Raw genomic sequence first — 17304 nt, 5'->3', positions numbered from 1 at the left:
AATGCCTGTTTGTTTTGGTACGAGTCTGTGTGCATAAGCATGTTTCCCATGCCAATAAAGCCATTTGAATTGAGAGCGCGAACACAGCAATAACTGTAGACTCGAAAACAAATTGTACAAATTATCAATTTACAGTTGCATTTTAACATCAGTGTATCTAATGTACTTGAATGTACACGCTCCCTCTTCACGCGCTCACTTCACTCTCTGGGCCTTGGGAATTAGATTTGGAGTGGTGTTCCCTTTAATTCATCCCGCTCTCTTTCCTCATAGTTTTGAGTTTAAACCGGTCTATTTTTAGCTGACGCCAAGATGGTGTGTGTTCATGGGCGCAATGTTAACCTATTACCTTCATGACAGAACTAGACCGTTGAGCACAAATCCCAGACATTGCTTTCACCTTTCATGTGTTCTCTTATTGGTGCAGATATAAGACAATTGGCGAGGAGATAGGCTAATTGCCATAGGCGCAGAATAGCCACCATCAAATCAGAAATCAGCCGAATATCTATTTCAGGAGTAGAGCTCCTACTAGTGGAAATAAAAAACACTGCAGTTGTGGAAATGTCATGATTTAATTCTCAACATTGAAGGCATGGAGCACTGCATAGGTATTCATAATTTCCAATCCACTTTCTTACTAAATGAATACTCAAAAACATTCAAAGATTTATATACCACAAATGTACAACATACAAAAGGTGTCGCTTCAAAACCAAACTGCAGAGAATTCCAAACAAAACCAGTACAAAAAGGCAATAGATTGATTGCTTATCATAAAGGTCAGAACTGATCCCAGATCAGTTTCATGATTGCCGATGCTTAAATGGTTCATGTTAGAATTTCAGCAAGGTGAGCTGATCTTAGATCTTTGCCTAAGGGCAACTTACTTCCAGAGTGATATGAGAGGTAACTAAAAAAAAAGAGGGAAATATCTTAACTGAATATTTTAACTGAGGCTATGTCCGAAATGCACCCTATTGCCTATATAGTGCACTGCTTTTGACCAGAGACAAATGTGCACTATATAGAGTATAGGGTGCCATTTGAGATGGATCCCAACTCTGGTACTCTGTTCATCCAATAAGAAAAGAGAAAAACAACACATGTTCATCTGAAGACCCCAGTCTTTATGCTTATGAAAATAAAGATACTTATGCTGTTAGATGCTTCACTTAAGCTCAGACAACATTAAAATAACACATGTTTTTTATGGTTTAAAAGGCAATAAGGAGCTCAATGTGAACGCGCAAGAGGCCCCTGGTTTAAAAAGAAGTTGAAGTTTGGTCCCATATTCATTCATTTTAACAGTTTAATGTCTTGTGAGTTGCTATGGTCTACGAGGCAGGGAGATGCTTAGTTGAAGAATAGTTTGAGTCTGGATGTTATCCCGTTTCAGCTCGATCCAATTAATCTCAGTCAATCTCGTTATGAAAGGCAGTGATTAAGCTGAGCTCAGTTTGGTGCTTAATCACCTGATAAAACTAATCTTAAAAATAAAAATCTTACTGGAGAGTGCACAGTAGTCATAATAACAGACATAGTTTGATAAAAATGAAAGACAAATAAATACCTATACATAAGAAAAAAGTAAAACCCTTTTTTACAATAAATAGCCAGTGTTTCTAAAAACTTCAGGTATCCAGTTTCTGTAACTCATGTTGGAAAGTTAGAAAGCATGAAGTCCTTGAAAACACTAGCAGACAAAACAAAGATGGAGTATTGGTGTGAGATGGTGTCCGGAGGAACGGATCGGCTCCACCCTCCCTCATATCCTCTCACTAACCAACTCTCTATCCATCCTTACCTCATCCTCCTCTACTCTACTTCAACATACCCAACCCTTCTCCACCACCATCTCCCCCTTTCACAGTCTCAATCTCCTCTATCCGTCTGATAGTTTCTTACTTCCCTCTCTATCCACCCCTCCTTATCCCAAAATAAACTATCCCTCGCTCCTTCTCTCTGGTAGAACATACAGGCCACAATGACAGAGAAGATCTAGTAACTGTAGAATATAGATTTGTTTGGTAGAGGTCCAGTCCTCCTCCTATCCCTCCTTTCTGTCATAGGCAGTAGATGGATCCATTTGAGTGTCTCTCAGTCTTCTTTCTTCTTCTGTCCAGGGAGGCTGCAGGTCGGCTCCTCTGTGTTGTAATGGTCCACACTGAACCCGTTGGTCAGCGGGACGGTGTGGGGGGTAGAGGGGGTTTCCCTGGAGGAGAGAAGGTACTCCTGAGCAAAGTCTGGGTGCTGCACCACAAACCGACAGAAGTCATCTGCAGATGGATAGAGGGACAAGCAGAGAGAGAGATTGTAATGGCAGGGTTGACCGTGATCCCGTTAGTTGGATTTCATTACATTTGACTCATTTAGCAGAAGCCCTTAACGCCGAGTGTGACTTACAGTGCATTCAGCTTATAGTAGTTAGGTGACACAACCACATATCACAATCATAGTTGGTAAAACCTTTTCTGCAAATAAGCAACTATCAGCAAAGTCAGTGCTGGTGATGAAAGACAAGTGCAAGTGTTAGCGCAAGAAAGGCAAGGGTGTTAGTGTGTGATATCACCATGTGTGATCTTCCCTGCGTCAAGTGTGTCGATCGCTGAGAACAACTCTGTAACGTCGACCTCTGCTACTCCCAACGCCGTTCTCAAAATGGACGCCAGCTCTTTTTCCACGATCGCCCTGTCCTCCTTCGCCTCGTACATCTGACCGGGGTCAGGACATAGGACAGTTATAATGCTTTAGAGCAGACAGTTATTTCATAATGCTTTATAGTAACAGGCATGGGGCTATTATAGTATCTAGTAATAGCAGTCATAGGGCTCTTATAGTGTTTCATAGGAACTGTTATAATGCTTCATTGTCTTTCACTCACTCCAAAGGCGAGCCTGAGGGTGTCCATGGCTTTAGAGGGTTGACACACCACAGACAGGGCTATCACATACTCCCTGACATCTATTTGGCCATCTTCATGCTTCAGAAAGAGAGAGGGAGCAGAAGAGAGAGAAAGATATTTATTTCTACTAATTTTGATTGCATGAATAAAAGTAGTGTGTGTGGGATACTACTGGTATGCGAGTTGTGTGTGGTTTGTATTAGATACCTACCTGGTTAAAAAGGCTGTGTAACTCTGTGAGCATGTCCGTCACAGGTAGGTCGAGGTACTGAGCAAAGTCCTCCAATCCCAGTCTGTATCCCCAAATGTTCCTGGCTCTGCTAGCCTGCTGCTGTAAGACTGTATCTGTAGTCCCTGTTCTCAACCTGCACATAGAGAACACTTGGTTAAGAACTACATTTCCCACTACTGTCCAGGGGTGTGGCTAGAAGCTAATGAAGTGGTATTTAAAGTTGAGGTCACAACAGGGGAATTGCAGTGGGGGTCGCAAAATAACACTACACACACACAGTATATACACACACTGAACAAAAATATAAACAACATGGAACAATTGCAAAGACTTCTGAGTTACAGTTCATTTAAGGAAATCAGTCAATTGAAATAAAAATAATTAGGCCTTAATCTATGGATTTCACAACTGGGAATACAGATAGAGGCATGGATCAGAAAACCAGTCAGTATCTGGTTGACCACCATTTGCCTCATGCAGCACGACATCTCCTTCACATAGAGATGATCAGGCTGTTGATTGTGGCCTGAGGAATGTTGTCCCACTCCTCTTCAATGGCTGTGCGAAGTTGCTGGATATTGGCGGGGAACTGGAACACACAGTTGTAAAAGTCGATTCAGAACATCCCAAACATGCTCAATGGGTGACATGTCTGGTGAGTTTGCAGGCCATGGAAGAACTTGGACTTTTTCAGCTTCCAGGAATTGTGTACAGATGCTTGCAACATGGGGCCGTGAATTACCACTCCAAACATGAGGTGATAGCGGCAGATGACTGGCACGACAATTGGCCTCAGGTTCTCATCATGGCATCTCTGTGCATTCAAATTGCCATCGATAAAATGCAATTGTGTTCGTTGCTCATGCCTGCCCATACCATATCCCCACCATGGGCCACTCTTTTCAAAACGTTGACATCAGCAAACCGCTCGCCCACGCGACACCATACATGCTGTCTGCCATCTGCCAGGTACAGTTGGAACCGGGATTCAACCGCGATGAGCACACTTCTCCAGCGTGCCAGTGGCCATCGAAGGTGAGCATTTGCCCACTGAAGTCAGTTACGACGCTGAACTGCAGTCAGGTCAAGAGGACAGATTATTTTATAGGACAATACACAAACGTTATTGAGAAAGACAATTAGAAAAATACAATTGTATTGAGTGAATGCATTTCTCTTAGTCTTGATAGGAGAGATGAAAATTGAATTAAGGTTACTTGTTGATGTGAAAATCTAAAGTGACAGATTTTAAGGTTGTAAAATATTTGGCAGAAAATTGAGAGAAAAAAAGGGTCCCGCTGAAAAATAGATTGAAAACCACTGGTTTAATGGCTAAATCAAGTACATCTCAAATACTGTATGATCTTAAAGTATTCAACATACAGTGCATTCAAAAAGTATTCAGACCCCTTGACTTTTTCCACATTGAATACATTTTAGAATAAGGCTGTAACATAAATCTTTTTTCCCCCCTCATCAATCTACACACAATACAGCATAATGACAAAGCAAAAACAGGTTAAGACATTTTTGCAAATTTATACAAAACTGAAATATCACATTTACAAAAGTATTCAGACCCTTTACTCAGTACTTTGTTTAAGCACCTTTGGCAGCGATTACAGCCTCGAGTCTTCTTGGGTATGACGCTAGAAGCTTGGCACACTTGTATTTGGGGAGTTTCTCCCAGTCTTCTCTGCAGATCCACTCAAGCTCTGTCAGGTTGGATGGGGAGCGTCACTGCACAGCTATTTTCAGGTTTGAAACGCAGTTGTTTCAGGTCTCTCCAGAGATGTTCGATCAGGTCCAAGTCCGGGCCGGGCTCTGGTTGGGCCACTCAAGGACATTCAGAGACTTGTCCCGAAGCCACTCCTGCCTTGTCTTGCCTGTGTGCTTAGGGTCGTTGTCCTGTTTGAAGGTGAACCTTCGCCCCAATCTGAGGTCCTGAGCGCTCTGGAGCAGGTTTTCATCATGGATCTCTCTGTACTTTGCTCCATTCATCTTTCCCTTGATCCTGTCTAGTCTCCAAGTCCCTGCCACTGAAAAACAACCCCACAGCATGAGGCTGCCACCACCATGCTTAACTGTAGGTATGGTGCCAGGTTTCCTCCGGACGCGACGCTGAGCATTCTGGCAAAATAGTTCTATATTGGTTTCATCAGACCAAAGAATCTTGTTTCTCATAGAGTCTTGTCAAACTCCAAGCAGGCCGTCATGTACCTTTTACTGAGGAGTGGCTTCCGTTTGGCCACTCTACCATAATGGCCTGATTGGTGGAGTATTGCAGAGAGGATTGTCCTTCTGGAAGTTTCTCCCATCTCCACAGAGGAACTTGAGAGCTCTTTCAAGAGTGACCATTGGGTTCTTAGTCACCTCCATGACCAAGGCCCTTCTCCCCTGATTGCTCAGGTTTGGCTGGGCGGCCAGCTCTAGGAAGAGTCTTGGTGGTTCCAAACTTCTTCCATTTAAGACTGATGTGTTCTTGGGGACCTTCAATGCTGCAGACCTTTTTTGGTACCCTTCCCCAGATCTGTGCCTCGACACAATCCTGTCTCAGAGCTCTATGGACAATTCCTTCGACCTCATGGCTTGGTTTTTGCTCAGACATGCACTGTCAACTGTGGGACCTTATATAGACAGGTGTGTGCACCTTTCCAAATCATGTCCAATCAATTGAATTTATCGCAGGTGGACTCCAATCAAATTGTAGAAACATCTCAAGGATGCTAATGGAAACAGGATGCACATGAGCTCAATTTCAAGTCTCATAGCGAAGGGTTTGAATACTTATGTAATACATTTGCAAACATTTCTATAAACTGTTTTTCACCTTGTCATTATGGGATATTGTGTGTAGATCTTTTATTCCATTTTAGAATAAGGATGTAACAAAATGTGGAAAAAGTCAAGGGGTCCGAATACTTTCCAAATGCACTGTATCCATTTGACACAGACCTGCCTGTTTCCTTAGTGCTATGTCACAGTATTATCAGTAAGCCCAGTAGTATTTCTCAGTATTATCAGTAAGCCCAGTAGTATTTCCCAGTATTATCAGTAAGCCCAGTAGTATTTCTCAGTATTATCAGTAAGCCCAGTGCTATTTCCCAATATTATCAGCAAGCCCAGTAGTATTTCAGTAATATTTCTCAGTATTATCAGTAAGCCCAGTGCTATTTCCCAGTATTATCTGCAAGCCCAGTAGTATTTCAGTAATATTTCTCAGTATTATCAGTAAGCCCAGTGGTATTTCCCAGTTTGACCAGTATCATTTTCCAGTATGACAACGAGGTACAGGAGATCGCTCATACCCTTCCTACACATTCAGACACTTAAACGAAAATAGATTGTAAGAGATTAGAATAAACATTTATAGAATTTTTAAATAGTCTTATTTTATTCAACGTCAATCTTTTGTTATAAACAGCAAAACAAGTCAGTGTTCTTAAACTGTTAAGGACGTGTAATAATGCTGAAAGACCAATAGTAAAGTCAACTCACCCGAGCCTTCGAGCGAGTCTATTGAACTGCAGTAGGCTGCTGTTGGTAGGGACACGCAACGGGCCCTTTGCTTGGCTCAGCTGGCAGTCATCAAATGACAGGTCTGTGATGGGCAGCTCCAGAGCCCTATCAGAGCACAGAGAGAGCGGGCAGGACCCACCCCTGACATGTCAGATATACTGTATACAATTTATAACATTTTTGACATGTGTTTTTCTGGATTTTTTTTGTGGTTATTCTGTCTCTCACTGTTCAAATAAACCTACCATTAAAATTATAGACTGATCATTTCTTTGTCAGTGGGCAAACGTACAAAATCAGCAGGCGATCAAATACTTTTTTCCCTCACTGTATGTGGCGGGCATTTCGAGAAGCACAAGAAACACAGATAGACAGATGTAAACTCAATGTAAAAGCTTGATATAAGGCCACAGACACAGTACTAACTTGGCCATGATGCGTCTGACATTGTTGGCGAACAGAGCAGGGTTGTTCTTCTCTTCCTCTGAAGGAGTGTAGAGCGGTAGGTACTGGAGGGAGAAAAAAGTGATATCACCCGTCCATCTTCCGTTTCTTTATTTCTTCACATTCTTTTGTCAATGTCTGTAAGCAGGAAGATGCCCCACTGTCTAATACGCCGCCGTCAAATAACCCCTTATCTCAAAAAATAACCCTTACCTCAATCTCTATGGGGTTGTGAAACTGGCACAGTGTCAGCCACAGTATCTCAAACCTGAGTAGAGAGAGTGAGAGAGTGATCAGTTCATTCAGAAAGGGAAAAGGAGTCAGAGGGAAAGACTGACGTGGGGGAGGGAGAAGGAGTCAGAGGGAAAGACTGACGTGGGGGGGAGAAGGAGTCAGAGGGAAAGACTGACGTGGGGGGGGAGAAGGAGTCAGAGGGAAAGACTGACGGGGGGGGAGAAGGAGTCAGAGGGAAAGACTGACGTGGGGGGGGGGTTGAGATGAAAGAACAGAAAGAGAGGGAAGTTGTGCAGGGGGATATTGTGAAGATTAACCACAGGCCTGAATACACAACAGCATCCTCTAATCTAAACCATATTGCCAGACCTCTCCACAAAATAAACAGAAAGAGGGCGATCGAGGGAGAAGAGTAATAGAGAGGAGAGAGAGAAAAGACAGAGCAAAATACAATTTTAAAAACGAGGAAGAGATACTCACGCTCCAGGGCCTTGCCATGTCCATGTGATGGTATCCTGTCAGAAGAGGAAGAAGAAATGGGTTACACACCGCAGGACTGGGACCTACAGAGGCTGCATCTCCTCTGCTTAATGAGATGCATGAACAGGGATCAAATCGTACATGATTGTCCATTTTTTCAAAAGGTCAACTCAAGTCACCTATTTTCGGACGAGTCAAAAGATGGACCATTCGTGATTTGTGTATCAGACAATCATCTCCGTTGTCATTCATCCAACAACCGATAACACCCAATTAAAAGCATTGGATCCATTCGAAACACTCGGACACAAAATCCCAGTGTGTTCATTGGTCACACACAGCAGGACTGAGGCCTACAGGGGCTTCCTCTCCCCTCTCCTTTGTCTGCACTGGTCTGAAAACACTGGACAGCTTGAAAGCAACATGGAGGATCTTCTACTTGAGACTTGCTTTTACTTTCAGTTATTTTGTGCTATTGCAGGTAAAGGAAAGGAGGAGATGAGGAGAGCAAGCCACTGTAGACTATTGAGATGCAGGAAAGGAGACGAGGAAAGGAAGCCACTAGACTATTGAGATGCAGCCAGAGAGTCTCTCTCTACTGCACATGGCTTTCTAGTTCAAGTTAGAGCAGGTAGTCACAGGTTTATAATTAATGAGGGTGTGAAGGGGCAGTGAAGAGAAGGACATGAAACCTGAGGGAGGGAGAGAACACAAAGACCGCGCGAGAGAGAGATTAACTATCACTCCACACGAGCATGAAGCCACTCTGCACGGACACAGACGGACTCACACCGTGAGATAAGAGCGAAACCGTCAATGGAGGGAGGGAGAGAAGGATAGGTATGTAAAGGAAAGCAGTAAGGGAGAGAGGGATGGTTTGGAGGAGAGGGAGGAAAGAAAGAAAGCAGAGCTTAGTTGTGCGTTCACCATTTTGTTGGGGTAACGCAGGACTACTGGTTGAACTGGAACTGCTGGAATGAAGGCCCCTGAGGCGAAAGAGAGAGAAAGGTTACTGAGTGTGTGTCTGTAGTTTTTTTAAAGAAGCATATTCATACTAGGCTTTGGCAGTATACCCTATGATGGTGTATTTGCAAATAGCCACGGGATGTTTTTTTAATCCTGTCAACACCAGAAAATTATTATTTTTTAAATAAAATTTTTAAATACATTTTAATATTTGTTGCTACTTTAAGTAAAGACCTGCAGTCAACTTGTGTAAAACGTTAAGGGAATGTAGCAGATCGTACTCTTCTTTTCACTGGTCACATCATTATTTTGATAATGAAGCTTACAAGCAAACAACAACGAGAGACTTGTGAGTCACACGCCAGGTGAAAGTTGAGGTCTAGCTGGCAAACAATTAAGTTAACTAAATGATTTTCAGTTGTGCATTTGGTTTGCTAATTTAGGAGCTAGCTAGTTATCTAGCTAAGTGGTTAGCTTCATGCAAAATTAAGCTTCTCTTGGTAACATCAGATAATCCCTTCCTGGATCAAGAGCCTTGCTGTCTAATACTTGTTTTATGCGGCAAACTGAGTAGCATTTGCGTTACTTGCAAGACCTTATGAGCTGGGATGTCTGTCCTGCAAATAGTTTGTCAGAGACTGTATAAAATGTTTGCAATACGCTAGTTAGCATTTAGCTTGCATTCACAATGGGATTTTACATGTACTTGATAGCATTGCTAACCCTTGCATTACAGCTCAGTGGGGTTGGAAAATAGTGCCCCTTGTGTTCAAACAAGGTCAGTATGAAGGTATGACAATCTGGATACTGCCCAAGCCGAATTCATGCTGGGTGGATGACTGTCTTTCTGTGTGTGTATGATGACTGAGGTTCTGACAACCCTCACCCCGGGGACACACATCACCACCAGCCTGTGATAATGAATACAGTAGTACAGCCTGGTCATGAGACTGCTGAAGACTACCCAGACCTCTGGCTGCAATGGAACAATTACCACTAGGATACTGTAGGAGTTGAGACTCTGGATGATACAGTTGAAGTGGGAAGTTTACATACACTTAGGTTGGAGTCATTAAAACTAGTTTTCCAACCACTCCACAAATTTCTTGTTGACAAGTCGGTTAGGACATCTACTTTGTGCATGACACAAGTAATCTTTCCAACAATTGTTTACAGACAGATTATTTCACTGTATCACAATTCCAGTGGGTCAGAAGTTTACATACACTAAGTTGACTGCGCCTTAAACAGCTTGGAAAATTCCAGAAAATGATGTCATGGATTTAAAAGCTTCTGACAGGCTAATTGACATCATTTGAGTCAATTGGAGGTGTAGCTGTGGATGTATTTCAAGGCCTACCTTCAAACTCAGTGCCTCTTAGCTTGACATCATGGGAAAATCAAAAGACATCAAGGGAAAAAAATTGTAGACCTCCACAAGTCTGGTTGATCCTTGGGAGCAATTTCCAAATGCGTGAACATACCACGTTCATCTGAACAAACAATAGTTTGCAAGTATAAACACCATGTGACCATGCAGACATCATACCGCTCAGGAAGGAGACGCCTACTGTTTCCTAGAGATTAACGTACTTTGCTGCGAAAAGTGCAAATCAATCCCAGAAAAACAGCAAAGGACCTTGTGAAGATGCTGGAGGAAACAGGTACAAAAGTATCTATATCCACAGTAAAAACGAGTCCTATGTCGACATAACCTGAAAGTCCGCTCAGCAAGGAAGAAGCCACTGCTCCAAAACCGCCATTAAAAAGCCAGACTACGGTTTGCAACTGCACATGGGGACAAATATCATACTTTTTGGAGAAATGTACTCTGGTCTGATGAAACAAAAATAGAACTGTTTGGCCATAATGACCATCGTTATGTTTGGAGGATAAAGGGGCTTGCAAGCCGAGGAACACCGCCCAAACAGTGAAGCACGGGGGTGGCAGCATCATGTTTTGGGGGTGCTTTGCTGCAGGAGGGACTGGTGCCCTTCACAAAATAGATGGCATCATGAAGTAGGAAAATTATGTGGATATATTGAAGCAACATCTCAAGACATCAGTCAGGATGTTAAAGCTTGGTCGCAAATGAGTCTTCCAAATACAGAATGACCCCAAGCATACTTCCAAAGTTGTGGCAAAATGGCTTAAGGACAACAAAGTCAAGGTATTGGAGTGGCCATCCCAAAGCCCTGACCTCAATCCTATAGAAAATTTGTGGGCAGAATTGAAAAAGCATGTGCGAGCAAGGAGGCCTACAAACCTGACTCAGTTACACCAGCTCTGTCAGGAGGAATGGGCCAAAATTCACCCAACTTATTGTGGGAAGCTTGTGGAAGGCTACCCGAAACATTTGACCCAAGTTAAACCATTTAAAGGCAATACTACCAAATACTAATTGATTGTATGTAAACTTCTGATCCACTGGGAATGTGATGAAAGAAATAAAAGCTGAAATAAATCACTCTCTACTATTATTCTGACATATCACATTCTTAAAATAAAAGTGGTGATCCTAACTGACCTAAGACAGGGAATTTTTACTAGGATTAAATGTCAGGAATTGTGAATAACTGGGTTTAAATGTATTTGGCTAAGGTGCATGTAAACTTCCGACTTCAATTGTATAAATAAATTAGAGTGAGAGAGAGAGATATGAAGGAGACATGAAGGTCTGTGTGAGAATGACTTGTTAGAGAACCATTTTAGTACAGCGGAGAGGAAGAGATGAGAGGGAAGAAGAGAGCCAGTCAGAGGACTAAACAAGAAAAGACGCATTGGTCAGAGACACCAACAACTAAGAGGGACAAAACTACACAGACAATTCACATACTGCCTCAACAGATCCATAGATGACGCAATCGCTATTGCACTCCACACTGCCCTTTCCCACCTGGACAAAAGGAACACTTACATGAGAATACTGTTCATTGACTGCAGCTCAGCGTTCAACACCATAGTGCCCTCTAAATGCATCACTAAGCTACGGGCCCTGGGAATAAACACCTCCCTCTGCAATTGGATACTGGACGTTGACGATCCACCCCCAGGTGGTGAGAGTAGGCAACAACACATCTTCCACGCTGACCTTCAACACGGGGCCCCTCAGGGGTGCGTGTTTAGCCCCCTCCTGTACTTCCTGTTCACTCACGACTACGTAGCGGCACACGACTCCAGCACCATCATTAAGTTCGCTGACGACAACGGTGGTAGGCCTGATCACCGACGGCGAGACAGCCTACAGGGAGGAATTCAGAGACCTGGCAGTGTGGTGTCAGGACAACTACCTCTCCCTCATCGTCAGCAAGACAAAGGAGCTGATCGTGGACTACAGGAAACAGAGGGCCAATCACGCCACCATTCACGTCGACAGACTGTAGTGGAGATGGTTGAGAGCTTCAAGTTCCTTGGTGTCCACATCACTAACACAGTCGTGAAGAGGGCACAACAACGCCTCTTCCCCGTCAGGAGACTGAAAAGATTTGGCATGGGCCCGCAGATCCTAAAAAAAAGTTCTACAACTGCACCATTGAAAGCATCTTGACTGGCTGCGTCACAGCCTTGTTTGGCAACTGCTTGGCTTCTGACCGCAAGCCACTAGCGTGTACGACCCAGTACACCACTGGGGTCGAGCTCCCAGCCATCCAGGACCCCTACACCAGACGGTGTCAGAGGAAGGCCCTAAAAATTGTCAAAGACTCCAGCCACCCAAGTCACAGTCTGTTCTCTGCTCCCGCAGAGTAAACAGTACCAGAGTGCCAAATCTGGGACCAAAAGGCTTCTGAACAGCTTCTACTCCAAAGTAGAAGTGTTATTTAAAATGTCTTTCTGCTTCTCACCCCATACCCACATGTACATAGTACTTGGTACCGGTACTCCTTGTATATAGCTTCGTTATTGTCATTTTATTGTGTTACTATTTTATTTTATCCATTTGCAAATGTTCTTTTCAACTGCATTATTGTAGAGAGTTTTGAAAGACGGGAACAAGGTTGGATAAACAGGGATTTAAAGCTGTGGTCAATTAAATTCTTGATATTTAAATATATCTAACTATTCACCCGTTTCATAAGCCAAAATATAAGAATGTTATTCCGTTGTTTACAAACAACAAGAATTTAATCAAACAATGACTAGCTTCAAAATATACTTTTGTATTTTCTTGCATCTTGAGCAGTCTATGAATTTGAGTGGTTACATTTCCCTAGCCCTATCCCTCAGCTGGATACACTAACAAATGGTGGGGACACAGAGTTAGACAAGCATGGCTTATGGGGACAGGACGTTGACACTGAGTTGGAACAGAAGGGATTACTCTATGGGGACAGTCACAATGAAGAGGGGTCACTACAGTGGGAACGCACACAAACAGAACAGACCCACAGTAGACACACAACCACACACTATCCAGAGACAAAGAGAGAGAGCCAAAGAGACAGAGACAGAGCGAGAGAGCGAGACAAGAGAGCGAGCGAAGAGAGCGGAAGAGAGAGAGCGAAAGAGAGCGAGCGAGCGAGAGAGCGAAAGATAGCGAGCGAGAGAGAGAGCGAGAGAGAGCGAGCGCGCGAGCGAAAGAGAGAGCGAGCGAAAGAGAGCGAAAGAGAGCGAGAGAGAGAGAGAGCGCGAGCGAAAGAGAGAGCGAGCGAAAGAGAGAGCGAGCGAAAGAGAGAGCGAGCGAAAGAGAGAGCGAGCGAAAGAGAGAGCGAGCGCGAGCGAAAAGAGAGCGAGCGCGAGCGAAAAGAGAGCGAGAGAGAGAGCGAGCGAAAGAGAGAGCGAGCAAAAGAGAGAGCGAGCGAAAGAGAGAGCGAGCGAGAGAGCGAGCGAGCGAAAGAGAGAGCGAGCGAGAAAGAGAGAGCGAGCGAGCGAAAGAGAGAGCGAGCGAGCGAAAGAGAGAGCGAGCGAGCGAAAGAGAGAGCGAGCGAGCGCGAGCGAAAGAGAGAGCGAGAGAGCGAGAGCGAGAGAGCGAGCGAAAGAGAGAGCGAGCGAAAGAGAGAGCGAGCGAAAGAGAGAGCGAGCGAAAGAGAGAGCGAGCGAAAGAGAGAGCGAGCGAAAGAGAGAGCGAGCGAAAGAGAGAGCGAGCGAAAGAGAGAGCGAGCGAAAGAGAGAGCGAGCGAAAGAGAGAGCGAGCGAAAGAGAGAGCGAGCGAAAGAGAGCGAGCGAGCGAAAGAAAGAGCGAGCGAGCGAAAGAGAGAGAGAGCGAAAGAGAGAGCGAGCGAAAGAGAGAGCGAGCGAAAGAGAGAGCGAGCGAAAAGAGAGAGCGAGCGAAAGAGCGAGCGAAAGAGAGAGAGAGCGAGCGAGCGAAAGAGAGCGAGAGTGAGAGCGAGCGAAAGAGAGAGCGAGCGAAAGAGAGAGCGAGCGAAAGAGAGAGCGAGCGAAAGAGAGAGCGAGCGAGCGAAAGAGAGAGCGAGCGAGCGAAAGAGAGAGCGAGCGAGAGCGAAAGAGAGCGAGAGTGAGAGCGAGCGAAAGAGAGAGCGAGCGAAAGAGAGAGCGAGCGAAAGAGAGAGCGAGCGAAAGAGAGAGCGAGCGAGCGAAAGAGAGAGCGAGCGAGCGAAAGAGAGAGCGAGCGAGAGAGAGAGCGAGCGAAAGAGAGAGCGAGCGAAAGAGAGAGCGAGCGAGCGAAAGAGAGAGCGAGCGAGCGAAAGAGAGAGCGAGCGAGAGCGAAAGAGAGCGAGAGTGAGAGCGAGCGAAAGAGAGCGAGAGTGAGAGCGAGCGAAAGAGAGAGCGAGCGAGCGAAAGAGAGAGCGAGCGAGAGCGAAAGAGAGCGAGCGAGAGCGAGCGAAAGAGAGCGAGAGTGAGAGCGAGCGAAAGAGAGAGCGAGCGAAAGAGAGAGCGAGCGAAAGAGAGAGCGAGCGAAAGAGAGAGAGCGAGCGAAAGAGAGCGAGAGCGAGCGAAAGAGAGCGAGAGCGAGCGAAAAGAGAGCGAGAGCGAGCGAAAGAGAGAGCGAGAGCGAGCGAAAGAGAGAGCGAGAGCGAAAGAGAGAGCGAGCGAAAGAGAGAGCGAGCGAGCGAAAGAGAGAGCGAGCGAAAGAGAGCGAGCGAGCGAAAGAGAGAGCGAGCGAAAGAGAGCGAGCGAGAGCGAAAGAGAGAGCGAGCGAGCGAAAGAGAGAGCGAGCGAGAGCGAAAGAGAGCGAGAGTGAGAGCGAGCGAAAGAGAGCGAGAGTGAGAGCGAGCGAAAGAGAGAGCGAGCGAGCGAAAGAGAGAGCGAGCGAGAGCGAAAGAGAGCGAGCGAGAGCGAGCGAAAGAGAGCGAGAGTGAGAGCGAGCGAAAGAGAGAGCGAGCGAAAGAGAGAGCGAGCGAAAGAGAGAGCGAGAGCGAGCGAAAGAGAGAGCGAGAGCGAGCGAAAGAGAGCGAGAGCGAGCGAAAGAGAGCGAGAGCGAGCGAAAGAGAGCGAGAGCGAGCGAAAGAGAGAGCGAGAGCGAGCGAAAGAGAGAGCGAGAGCGAGCGAAAGAGAGAGCGAGAGCGAGCGAAAGAGAGAGAGCGAGCGACAGAGCGAGCGAGCGACAGAGCGAGCGAGCGACAGAGCGAGCGAGCGACAGAGCGAGCGACAGAGCGAGCTCGCTCTGTCTCTCGCTCGCTCTGTCTCTCGCTCGCTCTGTCTCTCGCTCGCTCTGTCTCTCGCTCGCTCTGTCTCTCGCTCGCTCTGTCTCTGCTCTGTCTCTCGCTCGCTCTGTCTCTGAACCTCGCTCTGTCTCTCTGCTCTGTGAAGAGCTCTGTCTCTCGGCTCTGTCTCCAGTCGCTCTGTCTCTCGCTCGCTCTGTCTCTCGCTCGCTCTGTCTCTCGCTCGCTCTGTCTCTCGCTCGCTCTGTCTCTCTCTCTCTCGCTCGCTCTGTCTCTCTCTCTCTCGCTCGCTCTGTCTCTCTCTCGCTCGCTCGCTCCTCGCTCGCTCTGTCTCTCTCTCGCTCTGTCTCTCTCTCGCTCGCTCTGTCTCTCTCTCGCTCGCTGTCTCTCTCTCGCTCGCTCGCTCGCTCTGTCTCTCGCTCGCTCGCTCTGTCTCTCGCTCGCTCGCTCTCTCGCTCGCTCTGTCTCTCGCTCGCTCGCTCGCTCTCTCTCTCGCTCGCTCTGTCTCTCTCTCGCTCGCTCTGTCTCTCGCTCGCTCGCTCGCTCTGTCTCTCTCTCATGCGCTCGCTCTGTCTCTCTCTCGCTCTGGAGGTCATTTTGCAGGGCTCTGCTCTGTCTCTCCTGCTCCTCTGCTCAAAGGCTCTGGAGGCTCGCTCTGTCCTCTGCTGGGTCTGTCTCTCTCGGCCTCCTCCTCTGTCTCTCTCGCTGATGCTCTGTCCTGTCTCCTGCTCTGTAGCGCTCCTCCATCTCTCTGGACACTCGCTCTGACAGACACAGCAAACGCTCTGCTCTCTCTTGCTGCCGCTGGATGAGTTCGCTCGCTCTCTCTCTCTCTCGCTCGCTCTGCTCTCCTCGATGAGTTGCACTACCTGAGCCACTTGTGTGGGTTTCGCTCTCTCTCTAGACTCCGTCTCATGCTACCACTAGAGTGAAAGCACCGCTCAGCATTCAAAAGTGCTCCAAAACATCAGCCAGGAAGCATAGGAACTGAGAAGTGGTCTGTGGTCGCCACTTCGCTCAGAACAACTCCTTTATTCGCTCGCTCTGTCTCTCTCGCTCTGTCTCTCTCTTGTCTCTGTCTCTCTCTCGCTCGCTGCTCTGTCATTTCGCTCGCTCGCTCTGTCTCTTCCGCTTTGCACGCTCTGTCTCTCTCGCTGCTCTGTCTCTCTCTCGCTCGCTGCTCTGTCTCTCTCTCGTGGACAGCTTGTCTCTCTCTCGCAGCTCGCTCTGTCTCTCTCTGTGATTCTCTCTCTGCTCGCTCTGTTACATTGTGCTCTGTTTAAGTGTCTCGCCCTTCGCTCTGTCTTTTTTGAGCAGTGCTCTGTCTCTAGCCTCGCTCGCTCTGAGGTTTCTGTCATCTCGCTCGCTCTGTCTCTGTTGTCGCTAAGATGAATGAGCTCGCTCTGTCTCTGATCGCTCGCTCTGTCTCTCTCTCGCTCGCTCGCTGTCTCTCTTCGCTGCTAATCTGTCTCTCTCTCTTCGCTCTGTCTTCTGAAGAAAAAATCGCTCTGTCTCTCTCTCTCTGCTTTGTCTCTCTCTCTCTCGCTCGCTCGCTCTGTCTCTCTCTCGCTCGCTCGCTCTGTCTCTCTCTCGCTCGCTCGCTCTGTCTCTCTCTCTCTCGCTCGCTCGCTCTGTCTAAGCTCGCTCGCTCGCTCTGTCTCTCTCTCTCTCTCTCGCTCGCTCGCTCTGTCTCTCTCTCTCTCGCTCGCTCGCTCTGCCTCCTGCTCTGTCTCTCTCTCTGAGAGCTCGCTCTGTCTCTCTCTCGCTCTGTCTCCATTCTGAATGTCTCTCCTCTCTTTGCTCTGAAATTCTCGCTCGCTCGCTCTGTCTCTCTCTCGCTCGCTCTGCTCTCTCGCTTGCTCGCTCTGTCTCTCTCTCTCTCCATTCGCTCGCTCTGGCAAAGCTCTGTCTGTAGATCTCTCTCTCTGTCTCTCTCTCGCTCGCTCTGTCTCTCTCTCGCTCGC

General features: G+C 46.6%; 1 protein-coding gene across 1 annotated transcript in view; it reads right to left on the bottom strand.

The window, feature by feature from the left end:
* Positions 1-556: 556 nt before the first annotated feature.
* The window catches only part of LOC112264518 (lysophosphatidylcholine acyltransferase 1-like), a 34162-nt gene continuing 17414 nt past the window's right edge, over positions 557-17304 (bottom strand). Inside the window, exons 6-14 of the mRNA XM_042295443.1 lie at positions 8742-8800; positions 7815-7849; positions 7314-7368; positions 7083-7165; positions 6636-6761; positions 3117-3270; positions 2885-2983; positions 2573-2714; positions 557-2279 (exon numbers count right to left, since the gene is read on the bottom strand). Of these exons, the coding sequence (XP_042151377.1) occupies positions 2101-2279; positions 2573-2714; positions 2885-2983; positions 3117-3270; positions 6636-6761; positions 7083-7165; positions 7314-7368; positions 7815-7849; positions 8742-8800 (932 nt within the window). The 3' untranslated portion in view covers positions 557-2100. The remainder of the gene's footprint in view (positions 2280-2572; positions 2715-2884; positions 2984-3116; positions 3271-6635; positions 6762-7082; positions 7166-7313; positions 7369-7814; positions 7850-8741; positions 8801-17304) is intronic.

Source organism: Oncorhynchus tshawytscha, linkage group LG13, assembly GCF_018296145.1.
Source record: "Oncorhynchus tshawytscha isolate Ot180627B linkage group LG13, Otsh_v2.0, whole genome shotgun sequence".
Classification (NCBI taxonomy): Eukaryota; Metazoa; Chordata; class Actinopteri; order Salmoniformes; family Salmonidae; genus Oncorhynchus; species Oncorhynchus tshawytscha.
Note: the sequence above shows the minus strand (reverse complement) of the source record. Positions and strands in the feature narration are given on the sequence as shown.